This window comes from Gobio gobio, assembly GCF_949357685.1.
Source record: "Gobio gobio genome assembly, chromosome: 2".
Lineage (NCBI taxonomy): Eukaryota > Metazoa > Chordata > Actinopteri > Cypriniformes > Gobionidae > Gobio > Gobio gobio.
This window is the reverse complement of record NC_137098.1, coordinates 38,886,547-38,906,567: the sequence shown is the minus strand read 5'-3', so window position 1 is coordinate 38,906,567 and position 20,021 is coordinate 38,886,547. Positions and strand designations below refer to the sequence as shown.

The 20,021-nt window shown below is 38.7% G+C and overlaps 1 protein-coding gene across 1 annotated transcript in view; it reads right to left on the bottom strand.

The window, feature by feature from the left end:
• Positions 1-686: 686 nt before the first annotated feature.
• The window catches only part of malrd1 (MAM and LDL receptor class A domain containing 1), a gene marked incomplete at its 5' end in the record, with an annotated part of 38,803 nt that continues 19,468 nt past the window's right edge, over positions 687-20,021 (bottom strand). Inside the window, 16 exons of the mRNA XM_079808785.1 lie at positions 687-2,260; positions 3,298-3,381; positions 4,123-4,183; positions 4,277-4,370; positions 4,484-4,566; positions 6,620-6,686; positions 11,125-11,250; positions 11,351-11,626; positions 11,706-11,907; positions 12,327-12,484; positions 13,682-13,834; positions 13,933-14,061; positions 15,256-15,436; positions 16,147-16,304; positions 18,007-18,252; positions 19,660-19,945. Coding sequence (XP_079664911.1) covers positions 2,186-2,260; positions 3,298-3,381; positions 4,123-4,183; positions 4,277-4,370; positions 4,484-4,566; positions 6,620-6,686; positions 11,125-11,250; positions 11,351-11,626; positions 11,706-11,907; positions 12,327-12,484; positions 13,682-13,834; positions 13,933-14,061; positions 15,256-15,436; positions 16,147-16,304; positions 18,007-18,252; positions 19,660-19,945 — 2,379 coding nt within the window. The 3' untranslated portion in view covers positions 687-2,185. The remainder of the gene's footprint in view (positions 2,261-3,297; positions 3,382-4,122; positions 4,184-4,276; positions 4,371-4,483; positions 4,567-6,619; positions 6,687-11,124; positions 11,251-11,350; positions 11,627-11,705; positions 11,908-12,326; positions 12,485-13,681; positions 13,835-13,932; positions 14,062-15,255; positions 15,437-16,146; positions 16,305-18,006; positions 18,253-19,659; positions 19,946-20,021) is intronic.

Below are 20,021 nucleotides of genomic sequence, written 5' to 3'. Positions count from 1 at the left end.
CCTCTGCCTTGTCCTGCTTGCCACAGCATTATATTGATCAAAAAACTAAAGAAAAAAGGAAAAGAAAAGCCTGTGGTATGTCTACTATTGTGTCAGAAAGAAACATGAAGATTTCTTCATTAGCCATATACAGCATTATAATGCATACAATTAACAATCATGTATTCAGTTTCGTTAAAGAGCATACTAATGTGATAAGAATACTACAATCTTTTTTCTGGTGCTTCTCATTCAATTTCTGAGTAAGAAAAAAGCAATGACTCTGAAACATTGAAAGAGATAGAGAAATAAAGAAAGACATTAAAATGAAAATGTGGACTTGGTGAATGGAATAGATTACGCTGGTTGCATATTTTTATTCCGCTGAGATTCAGATGAACTGACTGCGCATTTAAGCATAATAATGAAACACCTCTGTGCAAATGTGAGCGTGTGGGTCTATGCTTGATGAATATTCTACTGTCTCTTTCTATTAGTTTTTACACCTCAGCAATACTGGCAAAACGTCTTCAAGGAAAGTTAATTTCCTGCCTCACACACACTTAATAGAAAAATCCTAGCTGTCTAAATACAAAGCAGGACAGGGAAGTTCCAGTTTGGAAATTACATTATCAAAATTAATAATAAAAAAACACTTTAAGATAAATGCAAATAAATCAAGAAAAATATCTGTAGTTTTAGAGAATACAAGGAGTTGTTTTATTAGCAGTAACCAAATTGGTGGTAGAAAGCAGTGTAAGGCTAAAACAAGTGCTCTATATTGACTGTAGTTATACTGACGTCAACATTGTCCTACATGTTGAATAACAATAGAAGTCCAATGGCATATTTTCAGTATCATAATTAGTCTTTTTCTAAAGTGTAAGCTCCAATCAGATTATGAAAAGTACAAAGTTTTGTCGATTGTAAAGAATGATCAGCTGTGCCTATATTAGCTGACACTAAACATTTGTAATAGTTTGTAAAAGCTTGAATTCAGATTGTGTATTTCTACATGATACTGCTGTGTGCTCATGTAATGTGCAGCACATTTCAGAAATCCCTTTTGTATGTTTTTATTTGGATTCACAATTCTAAAACATCTTTATTAACACCGATTTCCTCATTTCCTAGTAATTCATCTACATGCGTACACTCCTTTTCAAATCATCATGTTTCCTTTCATGCTTCATACTTGTTATGATAAATCTAAGCACTTGTTTTGACCTTGAAATAAAAGGACAAAGATTGCAGGATTCAAAACACCACAATCTGACAGTTTATAGCACTTAAAAATTCCCTTTATCAACCGAGTTCATCATTGTACATTTACAGCTTTTGTTACAGTGTTCTGGTACCCAGAGAATTTTCCTTTTCACTTAAACACCGCAACAGCACAGTAAACTATTTCACTTTGTTCATGTTTTGGTATCATTATAGTTTTCAATTTTATTATCTGTCAAAATGTGGTCTGCCTGAATCCAAAAAGGAGATCAAGTGGTGATTGAATGCACATTTGAAGTAATGAAAATACAATGTTCTCAAACCCACAGAGATCTGGAAGGAGAGCAGGCTATGAAAGCAAAACAATCTCTGAAATGGCACCCTGAGCCCATATTAGATTTGATAAACCTTCCTGGATTAATGTTATATTGTGGTCATCTTAAATATTTAATTTTAATAGCTAAAGCTATAATTTTCTTAACTATTTTCTGAAATACATTGTTTGGCATTTCCAATGAAAAAACAAAACAAAACACAAATTGCCTTCCAAATCACAGAAACACATTTTTTTTGTAATTGAATATGAACATTTGCCTTGGTTCGCCATGGTTATGTATCTGTTTCTGTTGAACCTACATAGGCATCTAATCAGCAAATGTTAAAGCAGGCATGGACATAAAGTGTTGGCTGAAAATGAAAATATAATTTCAGTGCCTCAGAGAGACTTCACAACATGTGGAATGAGTTATGTCACAGATTCTTATAAGAAACTTTTTTTATGATTGATATAGTTTAACTGCTTCATTCTGCTTAATTGGAACTTGTTTGTGTTTGCACTTTTTCCTCCCACGAGTTTGTGTAAAAAAAACAACCTCAAACCCTAAGTTAGTACAGCCATGCCGTCGGGGAGGCTCAAATGAAGTGGAACGCACTCTAAATCTATAGGGACCTGATGGCCAGTGTTTGCATGTCTGTGTTTTCTTCAAGCTTCAGAACTGTTTGGGCACTTGTAGAGTGGGTTGGAGAAAGAGAGCTTGCTTTCCTTTGAGCTGGAGACCTGAATAGCACACACAAGCAAAGACAGGCCCAGATGTACAAATGAAAAGTACTGATTATACTTATACTCCATTTACACAGAGCAAATCTGGAATATTTAAGTAGCCAGCGATTGTATCCCATCATTATGATGAGACATTATGATGTACATTTTCCCCTCATGATTGGTCAGCTGCCTTTTCTTCTCCGGTATCTTATTTTTCTTATTATTACTCAAGCAGAAGATTAAAGGTATTACTTAGGTCCTCCAATCCTAAGCCTTGGTCATATCATGGCATATCAAAACTATAACTGCAGCCAGTAAAACTGAGTGCAGAGCCATAAAATAGTGCACAGACTGCATTGTACATCATCTGTATGTCTTTTAACTCTTTCCCCGCCAGGGTTTTGATCATTTTCACAAAAATGTTATGGCCCATAGAATATTTTGTTGTATATCTGAGGATGCAATGTATCAAAAGAAAGAGCATACCCCCTGCTTTTAAACAAATTAAAAAGGTTTTATTATAGCTTCACGCATTCCATTTTTATCAACACTTAAATATGAGTAAGTTTCATAAAAAAAAGCTGAGAAAATCACATTTTTTGTCAAAGACTATATCCAGATCGGATTCAGAGTGATGATCAAACACAGATGGAGTAGATGGAGTCCATCAACACCCCTAATGCACAGTCCTATAGCTCGTTCTGGGTCAACATTTCATTCAGTAACATTAGGCATTTTGATTTATGTGATGTTTAATGTTGATGATTGTGTTATTTTACATATCTGCTTCCATACGATCGCTTGTTTTTTTGCGTCTTCTTCGCCTGTGTTTTGATCAGGAGATTCTGTACAAATTCAGAAGATGTGTAATAGTGCCCCCCTAGCGTCTAACAGTGAAAACACGGAAAGCCGGAAAATTCTGTGTTTGGCGGGGAAACGTTTTCTCACAAATAATGGAAAATTCCGTGTTTGGCAGAGAAAGAGTTAAAAGTGAAATTGTTTTTGGGGTGAAATTGAATGATCATTCGCTGTGTTAATTATAAGTTTCATACCTTTGGATATTCTTTCCATGGGTAAACGCTGATGTTTAGTTGAGGATGTACAGGCCACCTGAGTCTAACATCAAGGGAGGGCAGCTGAAACAAGAATTACCACATTAATTGCCTTTAACGTTAACTTAATAAAATGTCAGCTATAGGAAAAACAATAATAAAGTTCATAGTCAAACTAGCAAAGTAAATTCAAATGACATTACATTAGTGTAATAAGTGACTAGAATAACAAATACAATTAATTGTGAAAATCAGTAACTGTTTTCAAAACACTAGGGCTCCCATTAAATTACATTTCTGAAGCAGCTTATTAATGCCTAACTGAGCAAAATGTGGAGAAATCTCAGTTAGCCATTAAAATATGCCAGGCTTCACTGAAAACTACCCCTCACTGCACAGGAGAGTGAAAATGACTGCATGCCGCATGCAGAATACAGCGAGTTTAGCACCGAGTGTTAAATGCACACATGCTCACACCAACACAAACACACAAACTTAGGCTTGCGGGTCAATATTTCCTATCAGCAGTGTGACAGTTCTCTCTCTCACACCTGCAGAGTGGTTCAAATTACTGAATAACACTGTTCGCTCCAAAGTGGAAAACAGGCAGTACGTGGAAAAAAAGAAAATGGAGTGGGAGGAAAAAGAGTGTCTAGGGATAAAGTGTAAGTGTATATGTGTAAAGAGATAAATCCAACATATAAAACATGGCAGAGAAAATTAAGATCTCTTTTAATAAATAAACACACAATTGCATAATATAAGCATGTCAGAGAAATCAACTCATTTGATCATGGCATTTATATATTGAGGTATATTACTGACCTTTTTCGGCACGTCAAAGGTTGAGCTATCCAACTCTTCATTAGCAATAAGACCGGAGTCCCTGTTCAGTCCCCAAGAAAAAAGCTGTCAATACCAACATTTATACAGACACTTTCTGATTATGTAGAATTCATCTGAATGTGAATGGGCTTACTTTTGTAAATGTCTCTTTTGAAATAGCCAGAACAAAATGACTCCAGTTGCAATGACTACCAGAATCACAGCTACACTTAATCCAACACTGACAGCTGCAGAGTTCAAAATTACACATATTATTGTATATATTATATATATACAGTATAACATATTGATGCTTATCTGCATGGAAAAACTGCAAACGCATACTCACCCATCCAATTACCTAGTTCACCATCCTGCATCACAGGTGTTGTAGGATTTAATGATTTTTCTTGGCAACGATTCCCAGTCCACTGTGATGGACAACTAGAGAAAGACAGAAAAACATAATTATTGCACAAACGCGCACACACACACTTTGAATGGCAGCGATAATTCAAAAGGGAATGCTGGCTCCTCAACTTTCCAAAAGAGAAATAAATAAATAATTGTAATGAAAATTTGCTTGGAGACATCCACATGAGCTTAATATCAGCAACAGCCTTCCCTTGGCTCCTGTAATGAGAAAAAGACACACATTCTCTCTTTGTCCCTTCCTTTCTTTTCCTTTTCTTGCCTGTGGGGAAGATCTTTTCACATAAAGAATGTCCTTAAGCTGATCTGAAATCAACCTCATGCACACAGATACACTAGTGTCTGCGAACAAGTGACTTAAGTAATTCTCGTAATTTATTAGCAATGACATACACCATTTCAAAGAGAAAGACAAGGAGAGAGAAAACATTTGAGGCTTAGGGGGGTAAATTCAAACGGAGAAAGATTGTGTTTCTTGGCACAAGGAGAACAGTAATTACAGAAAGCATGCTTTGGCAGTCCGCTGAAAAGTGCATGTTTAAACTGAGGGCCAGGGTGCTGATACTCTTTGTATAACTCGCTCACATTTCAATGTGATATCCGGCTGGCACTGTAGAACAGCATGAATAATTCAAGGAAAGATTTTCAACAGGGTCTTGTCATCTACCTGACCATGACCGACAGGTGAAGGTGAGGATTTTCCCCCCTAGTTCAAACTCAAAGGAGATTTTAGATCTTTTTAAACCATTATCACAAAACCATTTAGCAAATTCTTTCTGTAACCCAGCAAAAATCAGATCTGTCGCGCGAACACTAAACAGCGCTGTGAGATCCAGTGAGAAGCGCGTACATTCAGCGAAAAACACAAATGTCTCGGTGATTTAAACTATTTTAAAGCCAGACAAAACAGCGCTGACAAACATCAGAAACACTGTCCTCAATGATACAGTCAGAAGGCTTTTCAATTTTTTTTCCATCATTTTTTACCATGGATTTACTGTTTTAACACTAACTGCACCATGGTACTGTGGCAGAAATGTGGGATATTCATATATAATTGTATTATATTATTAATATAGACATGTATTAAAGGAGTAATGGAATATTATTACAGTATTTTTATTTAGCTATCGAATGTGAATGTGTACATTTATAGGCTACCAAATGTTTTTAGGCTACTGTTTTTCACACAAATGCCATAGAAACCATATAGCCTAGATACATTTTACCATGGCAGTGAAGAGCTATATGAGTATTTTTAACTGTGGTCATCATAATCTAAATCTATGATACTATGCAAGACCAATGGTTCATTTTAATAAAACTCTGTCATAATATTTACATTTTACCATATCAAAATTAGGTTGTTACTAAATACAGATGTCCGTGTTTTTGTTGATGAACAGAAATGTACATCTGCATCCTCCTAACTCAAGCTGCTGCTACTATAACTACTACTGTCAACTCACTGCCAAATGTGCAGTTCTAAGACAAAACGTAATATTATTATTAATACTGCACAGCAAACTGTGCCGAAGATATATGCCAAAGTCAGGCGACACAAACCTGTTTCATGACTAGAAACAATATCACCTGTTAGCACATGCAGAAACTTAGACATAATTTTTTTTTCTATTAAGAAATGTATTTAAGGAAGAATGACTGGAAAAGTGTAAGGAATTCAAAAAGTGTTTGTCATATTCTGACAATAAAGAGTAGTTTAAAACCAAAATTAACAGTCTGGTTTCTACAACTTTCACTTAGGAGCCAAAATCTAACCTTTAAATTTGAAAGAAATAAATATTTTACATTTATCGTGATAATTATCGATATCGACTGTAATGAAAAGATTTTATTGGCTATACCGCCCAGCCCTAATTTACACTATAAGTGAATTGTATCAAATTAATAATTTAAATGTCAGTAGTGTAGTTAAATACTCTTAATATAAAGTAGGACTGAATATAATATTCCTTTAAAAAAATTCAGTATTGGATTATTAATCTTTTGGAATATCTGTTGCATATATTTATGTATGCGTGTGCATTGTGTTTGGGGAACTCACATGCACACTGGTCCATTCTCCTTTACTGCACACCTTCCTCCATTGAGACAGTACCCAAAAGGACACTCTGAAAAATAAAACACATCCACATATAATGATGACGCATGATAAAACAACAGTAATAATCACTACTATTAAATCCTACATGGACCTCATTTTACACTATTAATTAATGCAGGTATAGGATGAGCGCATTGTGGGTTAAGTTATGGGCTGGCAGCTTAAGGGTGCAGGTTCCATTCCAACACAGTTGGGGGCAACCCTTAACAAGAGAGTTACAGAGAGTCTCCATTAATGATGTGTCCTTGACCGAGGCACTTCACCCCCACGGTGCTCCTGGGCCACGGCTCCTTTAATCAGATGATTGCAGGGATAGTCCCCTGAAGAAAGTGCCCACTTAATGAGAAGTAATATATTATGCAACTCCTAAAAAGTAATTTTAATTTGACCGGTTTTATGTTTCTTAAATTTTTAAGCTATAAATTGTACCTTTCATTTAGGGAATTAAGTTAGAGAAGCAACTACTGATATTTTACTTTCCATCCTCTTACACATTGTCTGATGAACAATGATTTATAACTCCATACCACAATAATTTATTCCACCCAGATGAGTATAAAGAACAATATTATAATGATCTCAGAAAAAACGAAATCACATAACGTTCAAAATGTTTGGGGTCAGTAAGGTTTTTGACTTGAAATAAATTAATACTTTTTTTCATCAAGGATACATTCAATTGATCAAAAAGGACAGTAAAGACATTTATAATGTTACATGAGATTTCCATTTCAAATAAATGCTGTTCTTTTCTTTGATGAACTGAAAAAAACATGTAGGCTATATGAGTAATATCACACAAATAGCAGTTCTGTTTTCAACATTGATAATAATAAGAAATGTTTCTTGAGCAGCAAATCAGCATATTAGAATGATTATGTGACACTGAAGACTGGAGTAATGATGCAGAAAATTCAGCTTTACCATCACAGGAATAAATTACATTATAAAGTATATTAAAATAGAAAACAGTTATCAGAAATTGTAATAATATTTCACAATATTGCTGTTTTTACTTAAGTGTTGACCCCAAGCTATTAAACGGTAGTGTATACTTAACGTCTCGGTTATGTATGTAACCCTCGTTCCCTGAAGGAGGGAACGGAGACGTACGTCGGAACTGACCGACGAATTGGGATCTGTTTTCAGAGACCAATCTACTTCGAGTGTATAGAAACGAGCCAATGAACACTGGCATGCGGTTCACGCATTCCACGCACCGCCCCGCATTGCGGGTATAAATACAGAAGTGGAAGTACCACATAACGTTTTCAACTGAGGAGCCGAGATAAGTGGCTCGGGCCTTCAGCTGAAGCACAGCACCTGGTGAGGGGACGTACGTCTCAGTTCTTTCCTTCAGGGAACGAGGGTTACATACGTAACCGAGACGTTCCCTTTCAGACAAATTGGGATCCCAAACAACACGTCAGGGATGCTGGCCCTTCCAGCGCCCTGCCTGAGCTCGCTGGACCACTCCTATGTTAGAGTTGGAGTCAGGGCTCCCGGCAGGGAAGGACAGTCACTGCTGTTCCTGCAAGATCCACTTAGCGTGACTTTTGGATAACGCTGGGAAGCGTGCCCGTCTCGGGCGATGGTACGCTGCGGAGCCACATCCTTCAATGAAAGAAGAGGTGGAAACACGCATAAGGACTAACCTATCAGGGTAGTACAACATATGGAAGTCTCTGGGGTGGATCCAACCTGGTCCCAGGGGGGAAAGAACACGCCCAGAGACGACAGAGCGGGCTATGTCCAGGGAAAGACATGGGGCTAGCTGAGTAGGGTAGCTGGTACCGTGGAGAATACACATATGGGGTGGCCATAAGGGGACCGCAACATATGGAACCCAGCCTACACACACGTTCCACAAGCATACGGGTGCAGGCCTAGCGTCAGACGGCCAAAACGTATGACACCGAAGGGGTGACGGAGGAACTCACCGGGTTAGCCGTTTCCGGGGAACTCAACTGGAGCGAATAGACGCACGTATCCGGCCCAGAGGGTGGGAGTGGCGTTGCAAGCCGACACTAGAACGGATTTTTAGCGCTACTGGCCACTGGGGGCGAGGAAGCGGGAAGATACCGGCTCTACAAGGAGGCTATAGAATCTAGCGAACGTGTTAGGTGTCGTCCAGCCCGCAGCCCTACATATGTCTGTCAGCGAGGCGCCTTGAGCCAGCGCCCAGGAGGAAGCTACACTCCTTGTGGAGTGCGCTCGCACCCCGAACGGGCAAGGCACGTCTTGGGACTGGTAAGCCAAGATGATGGCATCCACTATCTAGTGGGCCAACCTCTGCTTGGAGACAGCCTTTCCCTTCTGCTGGCCTCCGTAACAGACGAAGAGCTGCTCTGAGTATCTGAAGCTCTGAGTCCGGTCAACGTAAGCGCGAAGAGCGCGGACGGGACATAAAGCTAGGGCTGGGTCTGCCTCCTCCGAAGGCAGCGCTTGCAGGTTCACCACCTGATCCCGAAAGGGAGTGGTAGGAACCTTGGGCACGTATCCAGGCCACGGTCTCAGGACAACGTGAGAGTTGGCCGGCCCGAATTCTAGGCACGATTCATCGAAGTGCATGCAGGTCCCCTACCCTCTTGATTGAGGTTCTTGATGGCCTCCGTCTGCTTCTGGGCCACCGAGAACTGCTGGGCGAAGTTCTCGATGGCGTCGCCGAAGAGGCCGGCCTGGCAGACAGGGGCGTTGAGGAACCGCACTTTGTCGGCCTCACAAATATACGCCAGGTTCAGCCACAGGTGGCGTTCCTGGACCACAAGTGTGGACATCGCCCGACCCAGGGTGCGTGTGGTGACTTTCGTCGCCCGGAGGGCGAGGTCTGTCACGGTACGCAGTTCCTGCATAACCCCTGGGTCGGAACTACCCTCGTGCAGTTCCTTGAGCGCCTTGGCCTGGTAGACCTGCAGGAGCGCCATGGCATGCAAAGATGACGCAGCTTCCCTGCCGGCTGTGTAGGCTCTGCCCGTTAGACCGGCCGAGTAGTACCTCCCGGCCTGCGAAGGGCGTTGGGGGTATGTGGCGAGCAGCGAGGCTGAGGGACCGTGAGAACGGGACGAGGCCGCGGTCATTAGAGATGATGATCGCCAGCTACGTGCCGTCGGCCTCGTGTCTCACGGAGGAGTGACGGGAGTATAAAGGAGGAGCGACGAAGGAGAAGGACGAGAGAGGACCAGGCCTGGATTATGATTTGCATTTTGTTTACGTTTTGTTTATGTATGTGCGCGGCAGTCGTCCGTGAGGGGCTGCCGCTTTTACTTTCACTTTGTGTTCATTTATTTTATTAAAAGTATGTTGAATGTTCGCCGGTTCCCGCCTCCTTCTTCCCACACGAACTAACTTTACTACAGCGGTACTTCCACTTCCGTATTTATACCCGCAACGCGGGGCGGTGCGTGGAATGTGTGAACCGCATGCCAATGTTCATTGGCTCATTTCTATACACTCGAAGTAGATTGGTCTCTGAAAACAGAGCCCAATTCGTCGGTCAGTTCCGACGTACGTCGAACGTGACCGACTGAAAGGGAATTCCACCGGTTGGTTGTTTGTTGCCAAGCATTACATTGTTATTAACAATTTCACTTTCAATTCAAACTGGCTGTTGTTAAGGCTGCAGTCCGTAACTTTTTTGGGTTAAAAATTTGCCAAAATAAATTGAGCAAGTACATAACCAGCCAGTGTTCAAAACAATCTGCTTACCTTAGCTCGATTTACAACGGTAAGCTTTTTAATTCCAGTGGTACTGGTGGGTTTCCGCAGGAAATTCAAGCATATCTTTGGGTCATTACGTCACATCTGTACACATGAAGAAGGTGTCCCGGCTAGTAGGCTATATTGCGTGTGAGGATGTTGGATGTGGAGATTTATAGCCTTTTCTCACAGCACTTGATATAATTTGATGGCGGATCCAGAAAGGTTCAAACGACAATCATCAGTGACAACTGAAGATTCACCCATTGTAAAATGCAAAAGACTTCGGACTTTTGGAGTGGCTACAGAAAAAAAGAGACTACAACTGGGCCCATGCGAAAACAAGGATAAAAAGGGCTTTTGAAATGTGGCGTAAACTCTGTGTTTTGAAGGGGTTCAAAACAGATGCAGAGACAGATTTTTTTCTGCTGGACAAGACATGTCAATGGTTAAATTCATACAGTTACAGAGTTTTCTTTGTTGTTCTCGTTTTGCTATGTGCATTATGGTAAATATAAATTATTTTGTGCTAGCTATGAGAGGGAGCAATTCTCTACTCCACATTAATTTGTTGGTATATGACAGTTAGAAATTAGACTGCACAGAAATGGAAACTGAACTACAGGTAGCCCTAATACACATTAAATGTAGTCACGCAATGCATTAATGAAACATTAACTTTAAAAAAAATACATGAATGATGACCCCTTTAAATACAAAAGTGATATGAATGAATGTGTTTGTGTTACCATAGCAGCTGGACTCATCAGAGTTAAAAGGATGGCAGTCAACAACATTGTCACATCGACTCTGATACGCTACACACTCTGCAGTCGTCTCACACACTAGTTCTCCTTCTTCACATATATTAACAGCTACAGAGACACAGAGAGAGAATTTCATCTGTATGTGTGTTCATCTGTCAGCTATGATGTACTACATTGTATTTTAAACATATTTGTGCTTGGGTCTTACGGCATCCATATTCATCTTCTCCATTTGGGCAATCTAAAACAGTATCGCAGCGTAGCAGTGCTGGAATACAGCTGTTTGTGCAGTGATATTCTCCTGTCTCACACCCTGTTTGAGGAGGCGCAGTGCCAGTGACCACACTCGCACACATCTCCTCATCCGAGTGGTCAAGACAGTCCACCTCACCATCACAGTGCCAACTCAGTGGTATACACTCGAACAGATACAAACACTGGAAGTGCTCCGTGTGGCATGCTTGTGGGATAGGGGTCACTGGACCTAAACATACACAGAAACAAAATGGTAAACCCAGTTTTCAATTTGGGAAGAACTGAGAGATGAGAATCAAAAGCAATACCTCCAACAAGACATTGCCTAGTGAAAGAGAAGTCATCCACAGCAATGTCCGTCCACTGGTCAGCTCCCACTTCTGCCTGAATACTCACTCTGAAGGGTGATGCATTTGATAAGATCACATTAGCATACTGCCAGCTGTCTCCATGGTTTCCACAGGTTGCCCACATTAGCAAGGGTGTTCCACTGTGGCCCACTGTATACACCTGCAATATAGTACCCAGAATTCATAACACAGCCTTCAAAGCTCAGTGTTTTCTTTAAAGCTCAAGTGTTTTCAATATAAAATAAAAGCAGTGGAAGGGAATTCATTGAACTCTTTGCAAGTGAAATACTGCCATATGAATATACACTACCTATTCATTGAACTACTATTGCAAGTATGGGGTCAATAAGATTTTATTAATAGCCTACACTTATTCAGCAAGAATACATTCAATATTTTTTCTTTTGAACTGTTCTGTTAATTAAATACCAAAAAAAAAAGTAATACATAATTTTGATAATAATAAGAAATGTTTCTTTAGCAGCAAATCAGCATATCAGAATGATTTATGAAGGATCAAATAAATTAATCCTTGGTGAACATAAACTTTTTTCTTGTTAAAGCACATTATTTTCTCACCTTCAGCGTACCCATGTGATGTGAGCCATACATATGGAACCAAAAACGCAGATGACATATACCGACACTGGCAGGAAACTCCAGCTGGGTTATTAAGCTGGCAATGTCTCCTTCTGCATGGGCACTGGAGTTCACAAACAGGTACCCCTTTCCTCCATCTGAAAGAGTAAACCAATGTCGTCTTCACAGCATTAAATATCTACTTTATTAAGGACGCATGCTAGAATAGCTTTAATATGTAAAAGATTCGGAGCAAAACAGTGGCATAGGTTACGTTTTATACACAAATGTTACATAAATGTATTTTTGTACTATGTGTTAACAATTACCATGTGGTATTTTTTTTCGGTTAGCAACTTTCTCGGTTGCTCAGGCGTTTAGCTTGTTGTCACATTCAAACAGGATGACATTCCTTTGATTGTAGGCACTATTACACTTCTAAATACAGCTCTCATTACCGAGTCTCACATAATGACTCTACTACTGCACATTAATGTCATGATGAAATGCAAGTAGAGACAGATGATTTCTTCCATATTGTGATATACATCCGAGTGTAATGGATTATTGTAGGACGGGGATTAGTTCTATCCACTGGTTGTTGATTGGATTTTGAAAGGTAGGAGGCAGATCTGGATGTGAGCTTGCAGTCAATTGTAAGAAAGGACCGGGTTTAGCGGATTAATTGTTTGGAGAAGTCCAGCATAAATCACCAGAAGGTCAAGTTCTGAGATATTAAAAATGAGCGACTTTAACACCACTACACCTCTACAAATATTAGAAACAATTTCTTGTCTCGTCAAAAAGGAGATTATATTATTATAGTATTTTAGTAGAGACAGTAACAGCAAATATTAGATTTCACTGCATGACTCCATATTACTCTGTACAGCAATTTCCTTGGCTCTTTGTCTAGCATGAAAAATCAATAGTAGGTTCAGTAAATCAATCACCTTTTAGAGGGCAGACTCATTTTCACAATTAAAATAATGTACACTTAAAACTTTCACTGAGAGACACTGATCTTTCAGCAGAACAGGGAATGAGTATATGAGTGGCTGAAATCCAGATCTTAATTACACTCACTGATGAAGTAACTGGAAAATGGCTTTTGGTGATGGATATTTCTGAGCTCCAACCCTTTGGTTTTTAAATCATGCAACAATTCATTAGATGATTCAGACTGCTGGCTTCAATTTTGTTACATGTGAAATTCTAGGAGTGTTTCTTTCTAATAATTCAAAGCAAAATAAAGCTTTTATTGTGTTACTCATTGGTGGTATGCATGTGTTTAATAGTCTTATTTGTATTACCCAGCTGATTTAAGGGCATTGCAAATTTTTGGTTTTACTAACTGGGGCTGTGGTCAGCTGATGGTCCCGTCCAATTATGCATTCTGCCATAACCTATATCCCAGTCAAAGTCATCATGAGGATCCTGTGACAGCCGACAGGTGTCCTGCCAATGGCCACCAGGCATATCAAAATTACAAGCTCCTGGAGCAATCACTAACAGACCAAATGAAGAGTTGAGTTGTTAGCTTCATACAAGAGACAATGTTATTAAATAGACAAGAATTGTAAGGTTAGTACCTTAATGTACTTACTGCAGTCTAACTCATCGGACTCATCCGAACAGTCAGCTTTACCGTCACACTCCAAATGATACTCAATACAGTCTCCATTATTACACAAAAAATCAGTGACAGCAGGGCATGAGCCAGGATGGACAGCCCCTGAAACACAAGGAAACTCTTTCAATCTCACTGATCCAAAAAAAGGTGATCTAACAAAAATGAAAACATAAGACATCTAACAATGAAAAGATGTATTCAACAGAACAGTATTCAACAAATTAAAAAAAGCAATAAAACATCACCATCTAGAGCTTTTTTAGCAAGAATATTCTCAAATTCTTTGAAACATAAAATGACAACAATGTAAAATTATTCAGGATAAAATATGCACCGTTTAATTCTCAGAAATTCCTTCCAAAGTACATTCTCACACTGAAATTGCTTGTTCAAAATTATTGCTCTGCTCCTCTTCATGATTTGATAGAGCTAATTTATGTACACTCGCTGTTATATTTTTAGCCTATTATATTACAGACTGCTATGAGTAAGTGCAGTTTAGTTGAATTGCTGTTCATTTCAAAAGCAAAAAAGGTGGGATTTAGTGAAGGCCCAAAGGAACCACAACTCCAAAAGGGTCATGTCCCTTAGTAAAACAGCAAAATTCATGTTTACACATAATTAGATGATAAAGCCATGAATAGTCATTTCTAATAAAAACCACTGTATTTGTTTAAAAAACAATTAATTATGCTTCGGTCCACTGACGCTTAACTAAATTTAGAAAGTAGCCTGGACAAACAGATTGGGTTTGATATCTCTGCTTAACACACTTTCTCACTAAAAGATCCACAAGCTCAAGTGTAATTACTACGATTCAGAAGTGTCAGTATGCAAATTAAATGTTCCATGTCAAGCCTGAAAACTGAAAGAGGAACTTATTCTGACTTTCATGCTGTTCCCTGATGGCTTGTCAGAATTAGCAAATCAATTCTCATCCAATTAAAAGGTGGTACTGCTTTCCATCAGGCGGCAATGAGGACAACCCTTTGAGCCCTGTTCTGGTCAAGCTTATACAAGAACGTTAAGCAAAAGTGACACACGGGAAATAAATGTGAAGATGAGAACTGGAGGCATTGTTGCTTCCCCTGAGCTTCATTGCTCAAACTAGTCAAACTTGCCTGCAGCTTTCACTTGTTTGCTATAGGCCTGTCCGTAGAAGACATCCGTAAGTTTTGGTACATATACATTCATGCTCACATCAGCTCAGCTAGTCAGATATCAAATTTCAGCTTGTTCAAAGCTGTTTAATTATTAGAATTTTTTCGGATCGGACTGGAAAAAAATAACACTTACGTGGTGGTGCGCAGTCAATGAACTGCAGGTCATCCAGAGCCGCTCCACCACTCACATCTTGTGTTCGAACAACTTCAAATATGAGAATAAAGTTCCTGAGGTTCCTCAAAGACACTTCTGCTCTTCTCCATTCCCTGTGCATCTGCCGCTCGGTCCACACCTCCCTCAGTTCATTTTCTGTCTGTCCAGCACACAAGCGGAAAAGGCAAAATACTTACAACATGTGTTAATTCAATACCATATACTGTAAAAATCCAGACCATGATCCTATCCATGATACAATGAAAATAGTAAAAAGCAATACAATTATTTATTTTTTTAAGTTTGAGCTACAGATACGTTTTGTTAAAGTTACAATGAAACCAGAATCGGCAATACTTATTTTAATTATTTTATTCTTATTTTAATATTTTTATGGAATGTTTGAGAGTTTATTAAAGATTTATCCATGCACATATTTTTTTTCAATTCATGATCTCTCGTCAATTTTTAAACAAAATCTTAATTCTGATATGGATGAGCGTCCTACAGCAACTGTTATCTATTGCACATAATGACAGATTCATACAAGGTTCATAACCCCCTTGAGGTATGTTTCATAGCATAAACTTGAAGTGCTAAATGGTTTATCTCAGCTAAGAATCACACATAACACAGGACTGCAAAGTCTCACAAGAACATGTTTCAGCAACTTGCTCTTGTAAGTTTCAGCTTATGTTAATAGAGCTACTATATAAGACCTCCACACATTCCCTGATTTAAGTGATATATTCCAGTTTCACTGCTCCACCTGGTAAGATCTAGTCAAGTGCGCTGTTTATTAATAAACGTTTTTGGAGCAAACTCAGTGTGCGGACATTACTCTTCTTACCTCTAAGATCTAGTCAGTACCTTAATAAAGAGACGGATGATTCCAGTGGCTTTCTCAGAAATATAGTACCAGAAGGCAAGTTTACATGTGGCACTAGACTCCTTCCACACAGAACTTCTCATGTGAGCTTTATCACCCTTCAATCCCACAGGAGTGGCTGCCAGATATACAAAGTGGCCTGTGTAGAGAGAGAGAGAGAGAGAGAGAGAGAGAGAGAGAGAGAGAGAGAGAGATTGACGTTAATAATGTTGTGCTGCTCTACCTACAGTATGTGAAAGCATTCATATCACAAACAAAATGATTTCATCCAGCATTAGTGTCAAGATTTAATGGCACAAACTTCACAGACTTATGCAACTTTTGGTAGGACAACTTCAGAACTCGTTTTAACAGCCTTGTAACTAATTCAACTTAAGAGACTGATAAAACTCTGCATGCTCAGACTCCTGAAGTACAGTGCAAACTCCACCTCTTCCACTGATTAGGAGAACTGAATAAAGGGTTGTGGACATTATCAGCCTAAAAAACATGCATGCATGAGTATTTCAACTAGCTGGAAATCGTACACTATCCTTGACAATATTTTTAATGTAACCTATATAATTTTAGATGCACTAAAACTAATCTGGCATACAACTGAATGGACGTCTAGGACTTCTGAAAATGACAAACAGATGAACTCAAACAGGGATAAAGCAAAACTGTGATTGTGCATGAAAAAACAGGACTGCCAATTGGGGTGATGTATAGATCATGGCTAGGACATCTGAACATCATCAATAATGGTTTTCCCAGCTTACTGTAGCTTTCATGAGATCATGGGACTCTATAGTTCTGTTGATGCTAGAAAACCTTGCTTATGGAAGGATATACAAGGAATGGCAAGCTTACAACTACTTGAATAATAACGATATCTTGCTGAGATGAAGTGAAGCAGGGCACCAAACTAATAAAGGAGGCTTTATTACAGAGACAGGGACTCTGAAATCTTAAACCATGTCTAAGACTGGCAAGTCTTTACAGCTTACAAGAGAAATTAGAAAATTCATTTTCATTCCAGACTGGGTATATCATTATTAAAAAAAAATGTTCGGGAGGAGCCAAATAATTCGTCTTCTCAATCATTAACACAAGCGTAGCAGTCTTCGAGCCGCCTCAGTGAACATTCTTCCACCACTTCTCTACCTTACCACCTCTTCCTTTTTATATTCTTCCTTATTTTATCCAATAACCTAGCATTGTCGGGGGTTAGCTTGGAACTCGAGCCAAGCCAAGGAAAACCAGCCAAATTGGTTTACCATTATTCATTAAGATTGTACGGGCAGGGCAGGTGAACTCAGTTATCAAACAAACAAAAGCAAATTCTCTCGCTAAATGACTGGCAGTAAGTTCAAGGATCACCCCATCTCTGCAACCAAACATTTACAAAGTACTGATGTCCCATGAGGAGCTTACAATAGATGAGTAGAAGCAAATAAATACATCTTAACCCTCAATGCTACCAGCAATTACCAGAAAAATGCAGATGATGAGCAAACCTTTCCACAGAAATAGATTTCTGTTTATCTTCTTTATTTCAATCATCTAAGCAGCAGGTGCAGGATGTGCTGCAATTAGCATTTTGAATGCTCTGCATTATGAAGTCAAGAGTATTTTATAAAATATAAAATATCAAAATAATGTAGTTACATAGGATTGAAAAAAAGTTTGCTTTCTATCTGCTTTAGTCTTATTGAACAGGTAGATGAGCAGTAAACACATTGTTTACAGTGTGTTTCTAATGTGAGTGTGAAGGTCTTTGGTGGCAGTTGTGCTAGGCCTCCACATAAGATCCATGCATTTTGGTTGTACATATGCAGCGGTATACAGTAAAGTCTTACCACTTTCATTCTTAAGTGTATGATCATGAGGAGGTATGATCATATGAACGGAGCCGACTCCAAGGGCCCAACTAAAGGGGTCTGCCAGGCTGTTTTTCCAACCACAGCGCCCATGTTCAAATGAGCAGGATGTCCCACAATCCAATTCATCAGTTCCATCTCCACAGTCATCAGTAAAGTCACATTTCTGCTCTTGCTTGTAGCAATTGGCATTGTTACACTGTAGAGAACCCAGTGGACAGGATCCTGTGAAGAAACACACACACACACACACACACACACACACACACACACACAGATAAATATTCTTATTCATAAAAAAAAAAGATGTTTATTTTATTCTGCTCATCACAATATACACTATCGTTCAAAAGTTTGGAGTCAGATTTTTTTGTTTTTGAAAGAAGGCTGCATTTATTTGATCCAAAACCTGATGAAAACTGTAATATTGTGAAATATTAAAATGTAAATAACGGTTTTCTATTTTAATATATTATCAAAGCTGAATTTTCAGCATCATTACGTCAGTCTTCAGTGTCACATGACCCTTCAGAAATATATATATTTTTGCTACTCAAGAAACATTTCTTATTATTTTTGCTGAAAACAATTGTGCTACTTAATATTTTTGTGCAAACTGGGAAGCATTTTTTTTTCAGGATTCTTGAATAAAAGATGAATAAATAGTTCAAAAGAACAGTATTTAATTGATATAGAAATATTTTGTAACACAATTAATTCCCATTTGATCAATTTAAGGCATTCTTGCTAAATAAAAGTATTAATTTCTTTAAAAAAAAAATATTGCTGACCCAACATGTTTTAAAATGTTAGTGTACACTATTATTACAGAAAAATATACATTTTATTATACTACTTAATAGTCAATAATTATAAATATTAAGTATTATAAATCTATAAACTATACTGAACTCTGTTCCAGGGGACCCACTGCTGTGCACATCTTCCTTATCTGACACAATGGCTGTGTATGAAATCGCCAGCTATATTAAATAGGGCTCTATTTAAGGGGACAGCCATTTGTAGTGGTGTCTGAAACCATATTGGACATTATCGAGTGCCGCCATTCAATCCCACAATTCACTGCAACAATGAGTGTGCAACCAATGTAAGCTCAACGACTAGAGAATACACAAAATACAGTCGCGTGCCGAGTGAATTCCCAAGTCTGACCAGAAGATAGTGCCCGCAGCTGAATCATCCATCCATCCATTTTACAAACTGCTGGTCCAATGTGGCTACAGCGTAATATCATGCAGATATAAATACATTTTTAAATGATTATTAAATTATTTAATTAAGGTTTATACTTTCTAGTTTCCATGACAGAGTTCAAGACAAGTATTTTCATTCCTACTGGAGCTGCTAGTTTGATAGGATTCAAATGATTATAAAAAAGCGGCAGCCTTTTGGCGCACTCAGTGTCCGAATTCGCTCACTTGTTTTTATTCAACCAGCTTAAAAAGCTTTTGTCTTATTGTCCTGAAAATGCTATTGGAAAGCAAATATGCTGAAAAATTTTAAAAATTATCAATAGAATAGTCTAGCTCATAGATTGATTATATATTTGAAGAGCACTGTTACACAGTTATAGCACTGAAGGTGTATATGGCATCATTAGTACAAGTGTACCTGGAAGTAACCGTGAAGTGGTGTGTGTCTCAAATCTGCTGTTTAGAATACAGCCTGATGAGAAGATGATGTCATCCAGGCAGATGTGAACTCGAGTATTGAGTCCCACCTTGCCTTCAAACATAATGCGGAAGTTGTCAGAAGATGAGAGAGGCACTTCCTGTCTGCTCCAGTAGTTGCCTTGATTACCAGTCAGGCTGAGTAAGAGTGAGTGGCTGGAGTTTGTAGACAAGTACACGTTCAGAGTGCCAATACCGTCACCTGACATGTGGATGTAAAAGACCATCTTGGAAAGCAGGAAGAAAGAAAGAATTTTTACATCAGATAAAAATATATCACTAGCAAGAATGCTATATATTGTT